We start from the raw sequence: 19196 nt of genomic DNA, 5'->3' as shown, positions 1-19196 counted from the left end.
ACAACAATGTATGAATATGTATTAGGTTAGTGAAAATCTGGTCAACAGTTTATGTATTTATGACATTACCATCTTTGTTTTCTTTAAGGTAAAGTATGCTACTTTTATGCCACTATTGGCAACTCACTGCCAAAAAACAAAACAACAACAAACGTATTTTAAATGCAACTCTACGGTGCAATCACTTTACATGTGCCCCACAAATTTCTTCCTTTTTTTACATTTTACATTTTAGCATGCCACAGATGCAGCTGATAGACAAAAATGTCGTCATGGTCACGTAAATTTCATGAGACCAGGCTGTCTTAAAAGCAAGAGTGGCAGTGCTTGTGGAATCACCTTGCAGTCCATGCGACAGAGTTTGCCCTCCTGCACAATAAGGTCACCGGGGGCCTGCAGGAATTGAGGACGGAAGTGACGTTCCTGAATGTTTTCATTCTCATCCCCACTGTCTCTGGACCTCGAGCGTGGTCTGGGAGAAAGTGAGAGAACAGCATAGGCCCGGTTTACAAGTAGCATTAACATCTCTCTTGGGTAATACGATCACAAGTGGTCAGGACTCAGGTGAGACAGAACACTGTTTACACCAGACACTGACATGCATCAAATGGGTCTCCTGTGACCACTTGTGATGAGATTTCATGAATACATACAATACGTACATCACGGTGTTACTGTATGTGTCCAAAAACACGATATTGACTATTATACGTAAATATACCAGTTATTCTAACCTCACTTGGAAAAGTGCTCATTATTTTAGTTGATGATCTATATTAAATGAACTTCAGATGTGCATGCTTTACATGATCCATTTCTGCATGTTGATGTCAGACAAAGCAAAGTGCTTCTATAAAGTCTTGTGCATATTAAAGGATCAGCAACCAGGTTACAAGAAACCCCTTTGGTTAAGAAAACCATTGGTGACCATACACTTACAATTAGAACAATTAAAAGTGCATGCAGTCATTTTTTCCCCCAATCCCTTTTTTTTTAGTCCTAAAGAAATTAATTGTAATTTTGAAACATGAATAAAATCATGAGCACTCACAAGAGATGAGGACTTTAGTCAAATCAGTAACATTATAAAAGCTCTTTTATTCTACATGGTGCAGAATTGGAGACTTTCACTCTTGGATTAAATGAATCATGGCTGATTGTGAATTTCTACAAAAGGCATCTGTCACTGAAAACTATGGATTTTGAAGATGCTGCATCCACACCACTAGATGTCACTAAGTCCAAGGTGTCGCATAAGTGGCAAAATTTAAAACCCTTGTTTAAGCACAATGGGTAATTTACAGACAAGTAACATGTTTTGTTTTCCTGCGATGCATGTATACGTATTATTATTATTCAGGAAAAAAAAATTCTGTGTGGTCATGCATTTCAGATTACCTCTGAATAGGTTTCAGTGATCAGACCAACTCGAAATATCATTTACCAGAGTCTCAGCACAAATAACACTTTTCAGTAGAGAATGATTGTGAAAGTTGAATGATTCAAGATCATTCACAGACACTCACACTGGAATGTTTTCAAATTCAACTCTACCAGATGAAGTAGCAACAACAAAACACTCAAATGACAATTTTAACAATGCAAATAGAATACAAGAGAAGCTCAGATGACTTTGTGTGGGGAAATTGCTTCTATGTGTCATGAATGATAAGCTGGGGGACTGTGTGGTACCTTCAGACATTATTGACTGTCAATCAAATTTGTAAAGAACTTAAAGGTCTGAAAGTTTGGATATGTTATTACATCTTATCCAAAGTAAACTCCACCCTTTGGAAACATTCACACACACACATATACTCTATTCTGAACAAAAGACTTTGTCTTTCTTAAACGGTCCTTGTATCACTGTCCAGGACAGATGTCCTTTACATGTTGCACACCAGTTTATGTGCCAATAACAGAGCAACTGATAGTAGTAATGACTACGTTTTCACGGTCATTGTGTTAATCAGAATCTCTACAATTAAGCAATGGCGATAAACTTGATCCTGGAACTGTTGTTTCCAGTATAAGCCTCTGGCTCTGTTAGTGCTTATTTACCCGCGGATATGACCAGGTGTGGAGCGCTGACTCCGCCCCCTTTGGTTCACAGCCTGGACCATCATCCTTCCAGTACAGCTCACTCTCCCCTAAGAGAGCGAGACAGAGAGGGAGAGAATTAAGCCAAAATATAAAATATATACGTATAAAAAAAAAAATCCTTTTGCCTAAAAATAACCAACCCCATGCATTACATTAACATAAAAGAAGTATAACAAGAGGGCTAAAAAGATTACTGAAAAGAGACACATATGAGAGACACTACCTGTAACTAGTACAAACAACTGACCTCTGTAGAGGCAACATTAAAGAGAGAGAGACAGAGTTTGTGTATGACTATACAGCTGTCTGCATCAGTGCGATGTGATCGACTACACTGGAATGTTTCTTAATGTGTTTGTATGAGTGAACTCTTGACCCTTCTGAAGTCTGTAATGATTTCCTTGCTCTTCCCCCTGACTGCAGATGTTTATCGGTCTCCGTTCCATAACACTGGTCATGCTGACTAGCCACTTGAGTGAATATGTGTGGGTCTACTAACTCAATAGGTTTACAAGCACTTTAAAAATGTGTGCACTTTAATCTTTTTTAAAGGTCATGTAAACACTTAAATCTTGATGAAATTCGAAGTTGGACTAATAGACCTAGATATTGCAATTGTACCTCAGCTTTGTCCAGCACGTATACAATTTAAATGGACCACATTTGGCCTGGTCTCTTGCACATGCTTGAAAAGACAGGTTACGTGTGACATGTACTTGGACAGAGAGATGAAAACAGTAGCTTTACCCGCTGTAGCTCGATTTTAACAGTTCATGTAAACACACTGACTGTGGCAGATAGTTTGGGGACAAATGTGTGCGCAGAAGGTAACTAAATCTGACCTCCTTTTGGGGACAGCTGGGGATGCCCTTATATGGAAAATTATTAAATATATATTTTTAAAACTCAAATTCTTAATGTTTTAATTTAGGTGTAGTGTTAGTGTGGAATAGTATTTATAAATAGCGTAATACTTCAATTATTCATTATTAATATAACAAAATGGAATGTACTCATTTAGATGATATGTAAACGTGTGTGCTTGCACGTGCATGTCTCTCTCACCGCTGGATTGCCTGCCATAATAGTATAGTTTCCATCGTCATCTAGTGAGGCAGCTGCTGTGTGCAGGGAGTATGTGCCATCTGCCTCGTGGCTGATCCGGTAGTGTTCACTGCGCTTCGAGATCTGCTTTCCATCCTTAAACCAGTACACCTATAAACACACACACCGATATAAACACCATTATGAAACACTCCAAAGCTTGTTCCTTTGTCTCCTTCTATTCCTCATCACTTACGTTATTACAAAGACTGCGGTCATCACACAGTCATTTCAGTGATTTCATGGTAGTGAGAGAGTATGAAGGAGAGAGACAATAAAAGAGAAACAGCCATATATGGCAGGAATCTCAATACTGAAGATAAGCAGAGCTTCTGATGAAACCAGCCTTAAGTCACAGATGTTAAACTCTACCACAAACCTCATCTTCGCAGTCTCCTCTCCTCCTCTTTTCACAACATACATGACTCTTTGTAAAGACTAACACAAATCGCATGGTATGCTCACTATCTCAAGAGCAACCACTGTCAATCATATCCACTCTTGGCTTTGGGAATTCAAAATTGATGGCTTTAAATGTTAAAAACATGATATATTTAAATACAACAATTAGTTATTGTCCTCTAACTTGACAAGCTGCATTCCAAGAGAGCTCATATTTCTTATAATAGCATTTGATCGTTTTACTGAAAATTTTGAAAAACGGACAAAATAATGGTCTATATTTTGTTTAAAATGCAAGTTACTTAAAATGTACCATTACTTTATAGAACTGCTGAATAAAATTAATCACTTACATGCAATCGGCCGTACACATTCTGATATTTAGTACAACAGCACTCTTGCTCATGCATTATCACTAAAATTGCATTTCAGAGCACTACTGAAATTGTTGAACTTTTAAATGTTTTAATTTTATTTTTAACTTAAATCTATCAGAAAGTTAAAAGGTGCTGTAAGCGATTTTAGTGTTCTGAAGCTTTCACATGGCTGAGCCATTGAATTACAGTAGCCACGCCCCCTCATTCCAAAACACGCCCTCCAATGAACATTTTTATACCAAAACAGAGTAAAAGAGCAGCATTGTTTGTTCCTGTGGCTGTCAAATTCAACAGTGGCACAATAGCACCCTAAACTATATTATGAATCATAGCCTCAAATGATCCACTTCAAATACAACACTATAAAAACGAGCAAAATGATTGACAGGTGAAGAGCGTCAATGTATGCGCTCCACGAACAAATTTTTTACAAAGTCTACAGCAGTCACAGAGACCAGCGAGATATCTCATGATACTTATTTCATTAATATCTTTAAGGGATTAGGACAATTTTTTGCATACTTTTCCAAAAAAAATAAAAAAATTAAAATAATAATTTAAAATTATTAGACCAGCGAGATATCTCATGATACTTATTTCATTAATATCTTTAAGGGATTAGGACAATTTTTTGCATACTTCTCCAAAAAAAAAAAAATAATAATTTAAAATCACTTACAGTACCTTTAATTTCTAGTCCATTATAAATTAAACATGGTGACCATAAACTTAGTGTATCTTGATTAGCTTAAATAGAGGTTATTCTTACAAACACATTATCTGCATTTCCTTGTTACTATCTTTGGTAAGAATGTGTCTACCACCAACATTTATGTAAATACAGTATGCAAAGAGAGCTAGATTACATGCATGATGACCTTTTACCTTTGGCTTTGGGTCTCCCATGACCTTGCAGCTAAAGGTAACGGGCATGCCCTCGAAAACCTTGTAGTGCTTTAGCTTCTGATCGAAGAATGGTGCCACCTCTCCAGGTGTGTCTTCATAGTGCTGGACATCATCGTCAGATTCCTCCACAGGCGAGCGCTCCAGACGGAACTCAATCTCGCTGATCAGCCGCTGTTCGAAGCTCGACACTTTATACTCCTGTCACACACACACACACAGGAATAGAAGATTAGATGTTCCTGTGAAAAGTGGGTACAATTAGCACATTTAAAAACTAATTTTAACTTCTATCAAGAGATTATGGGAGAAAGATTTAAACTTGTTATTGGAGGGAGGGTGAGCTAAGATTCAAAAAAATGTCATGTCTGCATCTAGAGATGCAAGGGTGCGTCTCACGTAATTGAAGATATTACACTGATTCTATTAGACCCCCCCCCCTCTAGATTGTATAGGCTTGGTCTTAAAGACACACCTACCTGCTGGCAATGCCAATCAGAAGATGGAGAAACAACCAATGTTTTTTTGATGGTGTGTTAAGATCCAAGAATTTGAGTTTTGTGTGTAACGTATTGGGCACTCAAATTTAATTTTGCCCCAGATTCTGTATTTTAGGCAATGGGGCAGTCACCAATATAGAGAATAAACAAAAAACTGGTTCCTAACCAGTGACATGATAGCCAGACAAATTGTTTTAAGGGGATGGAAGTCAACAGGAGTGCCCTCATTTCAGGAGTGTTGCTCTGAGATGGGAAGATAGAGGCTTTTGAAGGGTATTCTAGAAGACTAGGGAATTTTGACTCGTTTGTGGGGAAATGGGGCAAATATTTGGCGTTTTTGGAGTGCAGTGGAGAGAGAGGTGTAGTTGTTCATGTCTGTGATTATATTTTGTATGTATACTCTTACGTGACCACAGGAATGATAGTTGAGAGTCAGGGTGGAGGTTAAATATTGATTCAGTGTGCACACACACACACACACACACACACACACACACACACACACACACACACACAAAACTCGAAAAATTAGAATATCGTGCAAAAGTTCATTAATTTCAGTAATTCAACTTAAAAGGTGAAACTAATATATTATATAGACTCATTACAAGCAAAGTAAGATATTTCAAGCCTTTATTTGATATAATTTTGATGATTATGGCTTACAGCTTATGAAAACCCCAAATTCAGAATCTCAGAAAATTAGAATATTACATGAAATCAATAAAAAAAAAAGGATTTTAAATACAGAAATGTCGGCCCTCTGAAAAGTATAATCATGCATATGTACTCAGTACTTGGTTTGGGCCCCTTTTGCATTAATTACTGCCTCAATGCGGCGTGGCATGGATGCTATCAGCCTGTGGCACTGCTGAGGTGTTATGGAAGACCAAGATGCTTCAAGAGCGGCCTTCAGCTCTTCTGCATTGTTTGGTCTCATGCCTCTCATCTTTCTCTTGGCAATGCCCCATAGATTCTCTATGGGGTTCAGGTCAGGCGAGTTTGCTGGCCAATCAAGCACAGTAATACCATGGTCATTGAACCAGGTTTTGGTACTTTTGGCAGTGTGGGCAGGTGCCAAGTCCTGCTGGAAAATGAAGTCCGCATCTCCATAAAGCTTGTCTGCTGAAGGAAGCATGAAGTGCTCTAAAATGTCCCGGTAGACGGCTGCGTTGACTCTGGACTTAATAAAGCACAGTGGACCAACACCAGCCGATTACATGGCTCCCCAAACCAACACAGACTGTGGAAACTTCACACTGGACTTCAAGCATCTTGGATTGTGTGCCTCTCCATTCTTCCTCCAGACTCTGGGACCTTGGTTTCCAAATGAGATGCAAAATTTGCTCTCATCAGAAAAGAGGACTTTGGACCACTGAGCAACAGACCAGTTCTTTTTTTCTTTAGCCCAGGTAAGGCGTTTGACATTTGAAGCCCATGTCCAGGACCCGTCTGTGTGTGGTGGCTCTTGATGCAGTAACTCCAGCCTCAGTCCACTCCTTGTGAAGCTCCCCACACATTTGAATGGCCTTTTCCTGACAATCCTCTCCAGGCTACGGTCATCCCTGCTGCTTGTGCACCTTTTTCTTCCACACTTTTCCCTTCCACTTAACTTTCTATTAATGTTCTTTGATACAGCACTTTGAGAACATCCAACTTCTTTTGCAATTACCTTTTGAGGCTTTCCCTCCTTGTGGAGGGTGTCAATGATGGTTTTCTGCACAACTGTCAGGTCAGCAGTCTATCCCATGATTGTGAATTCAACTGAACCAGACTGAGAGACCATTTAAAGGCTCAGGAACCCTTTGCAAGTGTTTAGCTGATTAGAGTGTGACACTTTGAGCCTACAATACTGAACCTTTTCACAATATTCTAATTTTCTGAGAATCTGAATTTGGGGTTTTCATAAGCTGTAAGCCATAAATCATCAAAATTATATCAAATAAAGGCTTGAAATATCTTACTTTGCTTGTAATGAGTCTATATAATATATTAGTTTCACCTTTTAAGTTGAATTACTGAAATTAATGAACTTTTGCACGATATTCTAATTTTTCGAGTTTCACCTGTGTATATATATATATATATATATAAAAAAGAAAAAAGATTCAAGATATGCCCTTAAGTAAATCATGTGAATGTGGCAGTAGCAAAGTAGATAGCCACAGCCTTCCAGCTGATTACTATTGTCGAGGATGAGGTTAAGAGATTTAATGTGCATTGCAATGAATACACAACCTATGGGGACTAGTTCTTTCAATTAATCAACCTCCCAATTAGACTTTGGTAAATATTGAAAGGTGCAGTCAGTAATTACTGAGAAACTGTTGATATTTGAACTCAACTGCAAATAAACACACCTCTCCCTTCAGTGCTCCTATGGAAGCCACGCCCTCGACTTAGAATCCTTTAGTTTATCCAACCTTTTTCTCTTGGTGTATTTCTCAGCCATTTGGCCTCCAAATTTAGAAATTTCACATCAGCCGGACTGGCCACTGCTCCTCTAATGAATTTCCCACTGGCTCTGCCCCCACACACCATCTTGAGCACATGCAAAAACCACCCCCTGTTGCCGATTGGCTGGAGTAGTGTTGTGTGGATCAGTCAGTCCACTTTGTTTTCGTTCTATTTACAGAGCCAGGGCTGTGTACAAATACTAGATTTTTTTCAGCCCACCCACAGAATGGACAGCTAGCAGACTGTGTGGAGATATTTGCAGAATGACAAAAAAAATAAAATTGTATTGGATTAGAATTACAGAGTGCACCTTTAAGGATAATTCTTGAATTGGTGCTATATTTGTACTGTGTAAGGCTTTGTTTGGAATATGTTAAACATTTTTTGTTTCCCAAGAAGGAACAAAATGCATTTTGACAAACAATGTGTCTCCTTCCTGAGTGGTATGATGGCTGTATGGTACCATAACATTAATACTTGAGTACTATTGTTTGTACAGATGAATGTGGTACCTTCAGATGTGTGGAAATTGCTCCCAAGGATGAACCAGACATCCACATATTTTTTTTTCCTGATTTCTTTTGATTTTCCCATGATGTCAAGCAAAAAGGCACTGAGTTTGAAGATAGGCCTAAAATACATCCACAGGCACACCTCCAGTTCAGTACTCTGCCTATCAGAAGCTAATTGGCTAAGTGTCTAAACACAACAATTTTCTGGAATTTTCCATGCTGCATAAAAGGCACAGTTAACTTGGTGTATGTAAACTTCTGACCCACTGGAATTGTGATAGTCAATTAAAAAGTGAAACAATCTGTAAACAATTGTTGGAAAAATGACTCATGTCATGCACAAAGATGATGTCCTAAACGGCTTGCCAGAACTATAGTTTGCTAATATTAAATCTGTGCTCAAGCTTATGCCCCTCAGGAGGCCTTGATCCTGGGAGTCGATTTGGCCAGAGAGGTGAATGAGATTTGGCGAGAATTGCTGAATATTTTGGCTATATTGACGAAGGTCGTTGCTGACATGGAGGCTCTTGCTGCAATACGTCGATCAATCACGGCCATGGAGATAAAAATCACTGAGTTAGCTACAAGAGTGGCGGATGTCGAAAAATGGATTGGAGTATCTGGAGTCATGGGAGAGGGAATTAGCTGCTAATCTGCTAGTGACCAATGTGGATCTGGAGTGCATCTAGAGAAGTTGGAAGACTTGGAGAATCCTAACCAGCGATATAACAAATTGTTGGAATTCCTGAAGATGAAGATGGTTGAGAAATGGTGAAATTCTTGGACGGGCTCCTTCCAAATCTGCTTGACAAAACAGAGTCCTGGCTCAGCGATCCGCTGAGGGAAACAGGCCCTGATCAATTCTGGCCAAATTTCTGAGATCATCCGATAAAGATCTAGTGTTACGTGAGGCGAGTATCATCTTGGAAGAAATCACAGCATTTTCTTGTTCCCAGACTTTGCGAATTAGACGAGAGAAATGTGACCGATTCAAGGAATGCAAGAAACCCTTACATCAACTGAAGGTCCCTTTTGATCCTTTACCATGGATGGACGTAAAGCAGTGGCGAATTCTCAGGGACAGCAAAGCCTTCATTGCTGGCCTAACATGCCAAATAAAGAACTATTTTTCACCCCTTCATTCTTAATCACATTTTTGCATGTATTTATAAATCGCTTTCTACTCTTAATTTATTTACAACAAAGTTTATCCAGTCAGAATTTATTCCTTGATGCTTTAAGCGAATGTAACAGCTGTTCACAAATCACATGTCCAAAGCAATTATAATCTCTAGATAATCGTACACCTGAAGCACAAATGCTAGCGCTGCCGCATTGTTTATCAGTTGGGTTGCTAGGAGATATCTCTAATGCGAGTCAAACCCCTGCTAAACTAACGAGAGCATTGCAGTTCCTAATATCGGGAATGAAATGCATTTATGGTCGGAGATACCAAGTAGGAATATCCCACATCCAACTTGAAATGGAACGCAGCATAACAGTGTACCCTGATGAATCAAAATGTATTTAAAGCAACATTTAAATGGCAAATATTATTAGATAGATTTTTCCAGGCATTATAGACCTCCTTTGTAGATTCATATGAAAAATTATGATTTTTGAATGTTTATTCGGTTGACATTTCACAACAGTCATGCTTCAGTTAAAATTAGGCTTGCTTAAACATTGTGTTGTTTCAAGTTCTGGCTTTCTTGCGTGGATGTGTTTTTAAAATGTAAATTGGTATTATTAGCTAGCTGCGACATAATGTATGATGCACAAAGGCATATGGTGTTTTCTTAAAATGGCATGAATCACACTGAAGTTATAGACTTTAATGCACAGCCCGCTACTACCGTAAAGTATTTACATGTCCCCAACAACCATGTCCTTCATAAAGTCAATAAACTAAATAATTGTGCCAAGTCAGGCACAGGCTACAGGCAAGACTCCGGGGCCAGACGGCTTTGCCGCTGAATTTTTTAGATCTTATGCTACATAAGTGGAGCCAGTTTTGCTAGAAGTTTATACGGAATGGAAAGCGTCGCCAACCATGACAAGTCCGGATCAGTCCGATTCTTAAAAAGGGCAAAGATCTAAGCGAGTGTAAGAGTTACCATCCAATTTCCCTGATCCAGCTAGACGTAAAAAGTGTAAAATTTTGGCTAGCCGATTAAGTTATGACCACTCTTATACATATAGATCAGGTGAGGTTTATTCGGGGCCGCAGCTCCATTTCATCAATATCATGTGGTCAGTGGAGAATGATCAGACTCTGGTCACTGCCATCTCACTGGACACCGAAAAAGCATTTGATATGGTAAAATAGGATTATCTTTGAGATTTTGGAAATGTATGGGTTCGGGAAAACTTTTATTGGTTTGATTAAGTTCTAAACATCTGGTAGCAGCGGTACAAACAAATGGATTTCAGATGATTTTACTCTGGACAGTCACCCGGCAGGATTGCCCTCTTTCCCCATTATTGTTCTGTGTTTCCCTGGAACCATTAGCAGTCACGATAAGAAAGGGGGATGATTTTCCAAGGGTGGTGGCGGGAGGTGTGGCGCATAAGCTTTTGCTTTACGCAGAGGATGTTTTGTTATTCGTCGCCGACCCTACTAGATCGGTGCCTTGCCTCCACAGAATTTTTTTATTACTATTCTAATTTCTTGATACAGAGTTAATTGGTCTAAATCCAAAGCTTTGTCTCTGACAGTGTCCTGCCAGGTAACGGCTTTAAAGCCGGTGCCTTCCAGTCGCCAAAACAGGGCATTAAGTCCCCTTTCTGCTAGACAGACTGGATTGAGAAGGGAGTTGCTATGCTGGGTGACCTGTATGAAAATGGAGCCTTGAGCTCCTTTGAAAATATTATAGAACTGTTTAGGATTCCCAGATCTCAATTCTTCAGGCACTTACAGCTGCACAGTCTACTTTGTACCACCTTTGGGTGTAGTACGCAGACCCCTAAAGCGGCAGACACTCAAGATGGTGCTTGCTGCTTTTGGAAAGGATCACGAGGCTTCAGCGTACTATTCCTGGCTAATTCAGAGTCTAGGGGACAGGGTTTTATGTCTGAGAATATATTGATAAAAGTTGATTCTGTGTTTTCATGTGTTGGAGTATGGAATCAAAAACTGTCAATGAAAAAATAAATATGTAATTTATTGCAAAATAAATCATTTAAAATCAACTGACAGCTTTAGTTTAAAATTGTTAAAGAAATACAAGATAAATAATAATGAAAAAATAAAAATAACCAACAGATAAATAGATTATCAAAATATTTTTTAGTTGCAGCTATAGCAAATATACTACGTGGTTAAAAGCAGGCGAACCCACCCCCCCCCACAAGAATTAAACCTTACACGTTCAAGAAGCACATATGGGTGTGGTGTTTGGGTCTCCAGATACTTGTGGCCATAAAGTGTACTGTATATTGTACACATGAAAGTGCAAAGAAACTAAATGGATTAATCAAATGTGACAAGCAATTTAATAAATTAAAAACACAAAAAATGCCCCACATCTTAGCAGTGTCTTATAAACCTTTTCACCATAATAGTTTATTCTCATCTGGTCTAGTTTTCAGTTTCTTTCTCTTTCCCCTTTGCTCTCATTTTAATCTTCTCTACTTTTTCTCTCTCCCACTTTTACTCTTTGGAGGTAGCAGGAACATCTGTAGCATGGTGTGCACTGATGACACATCACAACAGTAATTACAGGTTTAAAACACAGCTGCAGCAAGAAAAGCGCACGCACGCACGCACGCACGACGCACGCCATAACTGCATATATAGGCAACACACCCTTTCCATTTCTTGTTCGCTTGCATGTATAGCCACATTCAACCAAAAACACACACTTCCTATGCAAACACAGGCAACCGCTGCTTGCCCAAGGACGTGTTGAGAGCAAAGCACACTTTAAATTTATTACACAACATTAAAAGCATGTCCACTACATTCATTAATTTTTACATACATACACACACACACACACACACACACACACACACGCATACACACACTTGAAGTCAGAAGTTTACATCCACCACATTTTGTTAGTATTTGGTAGCATTGCCTTTATATTGTTTGGTAGCATTGCCTTTATATTGTTTAACTTAGTTCAAACGTTTTGGGTAGCCTTCCACAAGCTTCTCACAATAAGTTGCTGGAATTTTGGCCCATGCATTCAGTCTAACGGAGTAAGGTTTGTAGGCCTCCTTACTCGCACACGCTTTCAGTTCTGCCCACAACTTTTCTATCGGATTGACGTCAGGGCTTTGTGATGGCCACTCCAATACCTTAACTTTGTTGTCCTTAAGCCATTTTGCCACAACTTTGGGCGGTATGCTTGGGGTCATTGTACCCATTTGAGACAAAGCTTTAACTTCCTGGTTGATGTCTTGAGATATTGCTTCAATATATACACATCATTTTCCTTCCTCATGATGCCATCCATTTTGTGAAGTGCAACAGTCCCTCCTGCAACAAAGCACTCCCACAACATGATGCTGCCACCCCCATGCTTCACGGTTGGGATGGTGTTCTTCGGCTTTCAAGCCTCACCCTTTTTCCAACAAACATAACAATGGTCATTATGGCCAAACAGTTACATTTGTTTCATCAGATCAGAGGACATTTCTCCAAAAAGTAAGATCTTTGTCCCAATGTGCACTTGCAAACTGTACTCTGGCTTTTTTTAAATGGCAGTTTTGGAGCTGTGGCTTCTTCCTTGCTGAGCAGCCTTTCAGGTTATGTCGATATAGGACTCGTTTTACTGTGGATATAGATACTATCGTTTCCTCCAGCATCTTCACAAGGTCCTTTGCTGTTATTGATTTGCACTTTTTGCACCAAACTACGTTCATCTCTAAGAGACAGAATGAGTCTCCTTCCTGAGCAGTATTACGGCTGCGTGGTCCCATGGTCTTTACATTTGCTTTATACGTGGTACCTTCAGGAAATTGCTCTCAAGGATGAAGATCTTTGCGGATTTCCTTAGTTTTTCCCATGATGTCAAGCAAAGAGGCACAGAGTTTGACACCTCCAATTCAGTACTACTATCAAAAGCTAATTTTCTGGAATTTTCCAAGCGGTTTAAAAGGCACAGTTAACTTAATGTATGTAAAATTCTGACCCACTGGAATTGTTATTTAGTCCATTAAAAGTGAAACAATCTGTCTGTAAACAATTGTTGGAAAAAGTACTTGTGTCATGCACAAAATAGACATCAGATATTCTTCTGATGATTTTAGATAAATAATTATCAATATTTTTTTTTTGTAAGGCATGGGGATGAACATCACAGTCATTTCACTGCCAAGAACTTGACCATAGTACTGAATCAGGACCCAAATGTACAATAAAAAGACACAGAAGACAACTCTGTGGACAAAAATGGGGTGACCACAAAAACAGGGGTGTGGAACAGGGGTGTGAAATTGAGAATAAAATTAAAACGGGGGGGTGGACGTCTTGGAAGGTGAACCAAGGCTAACAATGTGGTTAGACTCAGAAGAGTGAAATATCTATATATGAAAAAGGGCAGACAAAGGAATGCTGCTGTGTCATGATTGTAATAGAGAGGATGAGTATGAATAACCTTTTGAGGAACAGACTCTGAATCAGCTGAGCTGCCTTCCTGTAGAGAGATCAGAAGACAGTCAGAGGGGTGTGTCTGTTGAGGTCACATACTGTGCTCAGATTACACACCTAATAAGCTGTTCAGTTTGTGGTCCAAAACGACAAAAGAAAACTAGCCTTTCTGAGTCTAAATTCCCCATGGGTTTTTAGAAGGGAATTTAAGAATGAATTAAGTTTTGTACTTAACATTACTTGAAAAAACTCTTTCCTGTTTTGCACTTTAAAGCTCCTTACGGATTATTTTTTTGGTTAAAGATGAACCAAGTGCTATTATTGAGCAAATACATAAAATCTGTTAAAAACAGTGTCCTTGCCTTATCCCGACTCACTACGGGAAGCCTTGAATAATAATTTAAATTGAGCTTTTTGGTAAGATTTGGCAGGAAATTGTAGGCTAGCATTATTCATCAATGCATTTACGTAACGTTTGTAAACACAGAAAAGGGAAGGCTAAGCTGTGGCGTGTGTTTGACGACTGTAAAAACTGTGGCAGTTTCAAAATAGCAGTGGCAGGATGGCAGTATCTGGATGGATGTTTCACTGTTTGGTGAATTAATTTACTTGCCATAGGCTTAGCTATGTTTTCTGGTAGGGCTGTTGAAGCATAGTCTCTTTTTACAACAGTCGCATACTATTTTAATATCACAGTTTACTTGTATTATCTACGGAGGCTGTAAATTCAAACCTAAAATTATTAAGGGTCTTCCACTGAACTAATATCAGGCATATCAAAGGTTTCACCTCTTAATTTAGGCATAATTTAAGTGTACAGCCATGGCCAAAAGTATTGGCAGTGACATACATTTGGTTTCGTGCTTCAGTTGTTGTGGTGTTGATTCACATTGTTTCTACATTATTGTGCAGAGTGATCAGATGCATAACTGCATCAGATTAAATAATTGCAAAAAGCTTCATTGGCCAAAATGTTTTTACCATCACAAAAACCCAAATTTCACTTTTTTTTAGCCCTGGCACAAAATGACCAGCTAACATTTCACCAATCATATCAGCAGCACCTGGGAAAGTGTGAACGAGTAATAGTCAGGTGAAATCACTATCATACTGATTGGTTTATAAGAGCAGACTGATTGCTATAAAAGGAGGGAAGAAGTGCTTCCAATCATGGTGTTCTTGTTCTCAATGTTACCTCTAAAGATAGACGTGCAGCCATCATCACTTTGCATCAAAATGGCCTCACATGCAAGGAAATTGCTGCAAAGAATATTGCACCTGAAAGAACTATTTACCGGATCATCAAGAACTTCAAGGAGAGAGATTGAACTGCAGTGAAGAAGGCTTCAGGACATCCCAGAGTGTCCAGAAAGTGCCAGGACCATCTCCTCCTGAGGAGTCAGCTTTGGAATCGTGTCACCACCAGTGCAGAGCTTGCTCATACTGGCAGCAGGTTGGTGTAAGTGCATTTGCACGAACAGTGAGGCAAAGACCTTTGGACAATGGCCTGGTGTCAAGGGCAGCAAAGAAGCCACTTCTCACAAAGAAAAACATCAAGGACAGACTGAAATTCTGCAGGAAGCACAAGGATTGGACAGAAGAATACTGGTGCAAAGTTATTTTCTCTGATGAAACCCCCTTCCGACTGTTTGGGACATCTGGAAAATTGATAGTCCGGAGAAGAAAAGGTGAACACTACCATGAGTCCTGTGTCGTGCCAACAGTGAAGCATCCTGAGACCATCCATGCGTGGGGTTGCTTTTCATCCAAGGGAGTGGGCACTCTCACAATTCTGCCCAAAAACACTGCCATGAATAAAGCATGGTATCAAAACCTCCTGCAAGAGCAACTTCTCCCAACGATCCAGGAGCAATTTGGTGATGATCCGTGACACTTTCCAGCATGGAGCACCATGTCACAAGGCAAGAGTGATAATGAAGTGGCTCTGAGATATATACATTGAAATTTTGGATACGTGGCCAGGCAACTCTCCAGATCTTAATCCCATAGAGAACCTGTGGTCAATCCTAAAAAGGCAAGTGGACAAGCAGAAGCCAACAAATTGTGATTACTCGGAGCACTAATAAGTCAAGAATGGATCGCCATCAGTCAGGATTTGGCCCAGAAGCTGATATCCAGCATGCCAGAGCGAATTGCAGAGGTTATGAAGAACAAGGGCCAACACTGCAAATATCGACACTTTGCATAAATTTAATGTTTTTGCCAATAAAAGCCTTTAAAACTCATGAAATGCTGGTCATTGTTTTCCAGTAAACCATAGAAACATGTGAAAAAAGAATCTACAAATACTGAAGCAGGAAACTTTGCAAAACAAAATTTAAGTCACTGCCAATACTTTTGGCCACAGCTGTAGTACAATATAAACATTAATATGTGGTGAATAAAACACTTATTTGCACGTTAATCTATATTTATTCGAGAGTGTTTTTGAAACATTAAAGAACCATCTCTGTAAAAAAAAAAAAAAATAATCTAACAAAATATCAACATGAAAACAGCACGTCATTACTCCAGGACTGCAGATTAATTTACAGTATTTCCGAGATGATCTGATCACAGGCAACCGAAAAACCATGAGATTCATCTGCACAGAAGAGCAGTGCCAAAACACAATGTTCCTCCACAAATAACTTTAATAAATAACCAAATATGTCAAAAAGGAGACCAAAAGTTCCTTAGCACAGCTTTAAATAGGTTTGTCCAATGAATTACATGGCTTCATAAAAGGCATGTGTATTTCATTGGACAAGTATTGCAGTCCCAATGTAGCAACTTAAGCACACAGTGGTCTCAATTTACAGTTTCTGTTGGAGAACAAATGGGAAAGTATCTTCAAGTATAATGTTAACCACAGACCTTGTTTTACTCAATCGGAAGTGCTATTATAAAACCCACTGGAATGTCCAAAGGGAACCCATGGCAAATTAGCCTTCGGGGTTAGCTTACAAACTGACGTCATGACGGTTAGTCACGGTTAGGGTGTGTGTTTGTGATGGGCTGATCATTAATCTTCTCTGAACTTACCTTCTCACTCACCTCCAAAATCCCTCTCCGACACACTCAATGCCAAAATTACATCACTTTAAATTCTACCAAATTCATATGCGCAAGCATGTGCAGAAGCTCAGAGCAATTAGCTGAATTCTGATGCATTTACAAGCACACAGGCAAATCACAATGCTCTAAACTACTTCCAACAGCACCATGGTAGTCAGTGGAAGTGTGTTTACTGGTTTGTAATGGATTGATAATGGTTTATTATGAAAGTGTGTAATTTTTAAAATTATCTTTCTCCTATCCCAGCTTAATATGCCAGAGATAACTAGGAGTAACCATTAGTAGCCAAAAAGTGTAACATTTTGGCATTTTCATTGCTCCCTCTGATCATCCAAACCAGCCAACAAATTGACATTTGCTCAAGCAATGCGAGTGTTTAGGGTGTTTGTTCAGCCCCTTGAAGATGGGGACAGTGTTTGCGAAACTCTTTTGAAAAAAAGTATTTATTTTGGTAATTCCATTTGGTGACACTAGTGGTGCATAAACTACACTATTCAGCATTGTTTAGTATGTGAAACAGTTGGGACATTATATAGGTGTTCAAACTGAGTTGTGCACACAGATGTGCTTGTGTGAATATGTGTGTGTGTATACCGGTGTTACTGTCTCCTCCTCCACCTGTTGTGTGTTAAGCACTGTAGCAGCATTGTCAGCACCCAGCAGCCTGCGAGCCATTTTTTCCTCATAAGTTAACCTCTGGAAGCAAGCAGGATTAATCTGTCAGAGTTAATGTGAGAAACCACCCTCACACACAAAAGCAATCAAATTATGAGGATGCTTGTACAAATCACTGAAAGCTAGTAGTGGTGCTAATTATTGTTGACCGTTGCGAGCAGACATTGGGGCTTCTACAGTGACAATTTCAGCTGGAGGAGTTGAAGGATATCCTTTCAATTGATTAGACATATTTTACAAGATCATTATTATAGTTATTAATCATTACTATAAATATTTTCTTTGTAAAAACTGAATTTAAGCAAATTCTAATTATTTAAAAAAAAAAAAAATAAAAAAAGTTCACCCATTTCACCTTTGCACATATTCAAACCTTGTGCATGAAGAGCCAGATTTGACATCAGTGATGCCAAACACCACTGATCCTTTCATGCTTGTTATAACTGATCATGATGCACCAAGTAGTAGAAATTATATTTGAGAGCTACATTCTGTCAAATCAAACTCTGTCTTTCTTACACAAAGCTTCCATATGGCTTCAGAAGACTTGGAATAGTGCACATGTTATATGGACCACTTTGATTATACATTTATGATGCTCTTAAGGAAGGAAAGCAAGAGTGTGGGGAAAAAAAACATGGGGAGTATAAAATATTCATTTTCATTAATTCAAAGAAAATGTGACTTCCTCTTAATACATCGACTGTAATACACATATTTAATATGGTAATGCTAGCAAGGCTAGTATAGTAGTACTAATATGTGTTAAGGTGTATTTTTAATAGATCATTAATACCAATTAATTCTTTAGTCATTTTCCTCACACACACACACACACACACACACACACACACACACACACACACACACACACACACACACACACACACATATATACGGACACACACCTGTTGTCCATTGCTGACCCTCTCCTCTTTGAAACGTAGTTTTCTCTCCAGATCTTGTATGACAGCATTTTTGGATCCTTGGATGTCAGAATCAGAGATGATGCGTGGTGTGCGGGATGTAGTCTTGCGTGGCAGTGCCCTGTTAAAGCACATTGACAAAATATTTAACATTTGAAAAGCAACAGACTCTTCTAAATACAGAATCAGTAGCGGTGTTTGATAAAGTAGGTGTTTGACTGATTAAATCAGTTTCTCTAATGTGTCAGCTGACAATCTTACCTTAAAGGAATAGTTCACCCAAAAATGAAAATTGTCATTTACTCACCCTCATGGCATCCCAGATGTGTAGGACTTACTTCCTTCAGCAGAACACAAAGATTTTTAAAAAGATTTCTCAGCTTCGTAGGTCCATACAATGCATGTGAATGGTGATCAGACATTTGTAGCTCCATAAATCACAGCAAGGCAGCATAAAAGTAATCCTTAAGACACCAGTTTTTAAATCCATATCTTCAGAAGGTATATAATAGGTGTAGATGATACACAGATCATATTGTAATCATACAGATCCATTTTTT

At 38.9% G+C, this 19196-nt stretch overlaps 1 protein-coding gene across 8 annotated transcripts in view; it reads right to left on the bottom strand.

Moving 5' to 3' along the window:
• The window catches only part of LOC127623764 (palladin-like), a 120168-nt gene that overhangs the window by 6492 nt on the left and 94480 nt on the right, over positions 1-19196 (bottom strand). For 5 of the 8 annotated variants that reach the window (XM_052098248.1, XM_052098249.1, XM_052098253.1 and 2 more), the window contains 7 exons: positions 18619-18757; positions 17630-17731; positions 13965-14003; positions 4872-5090; positions 3169-3318; positions 2062-2150; positions 340-472 (listed from right to left, as the gene is read on the bottom strand). In XM_052098248.1, the coding sequence (XP_051954208.1) occupies positions 340-472; positions 2062-2150; positions 3169-3318; positions 4872-5090; positions 13965-14003; positions 17630-17731; positions 18619-18757 (871 nt within the window). The remainder of the gene's footprint in view (positions 1-339; positions 473-2061; positions 2151-3168; positions 3319-4871; positions 5091-13964; positions 14004-17629; positions 17732-18618; positions 18758-19196) is intronic. The other 3 variants (XM_052098250.1, XM_052098251.1, XM_052098252.1) reach the window with 3 other exon arrangements.

This window comes from Xyrauchen texanus, chromosome 30 (assembly GCF_025860055.1).
Source record: "Xyrauchen texanus isolate HMW12.3.18 chromosome 30, RBS_HiC_50CHRs, whole genome shotgun sequence".
In the NCBI taxonomy this organism is placed as follows: domain Eukaryota; kingdom Metazoa; phylum Chordata; class Actinopteri; order Cypriniformes; family Catostomidae; genus Xyrauchen; species Xyrauchen texanus.
The sequence above is the reverse complement of the archived record's forward strand: the minus strand, read 5'-3'. Positions and strand labels throughout refer to the sequence as shown.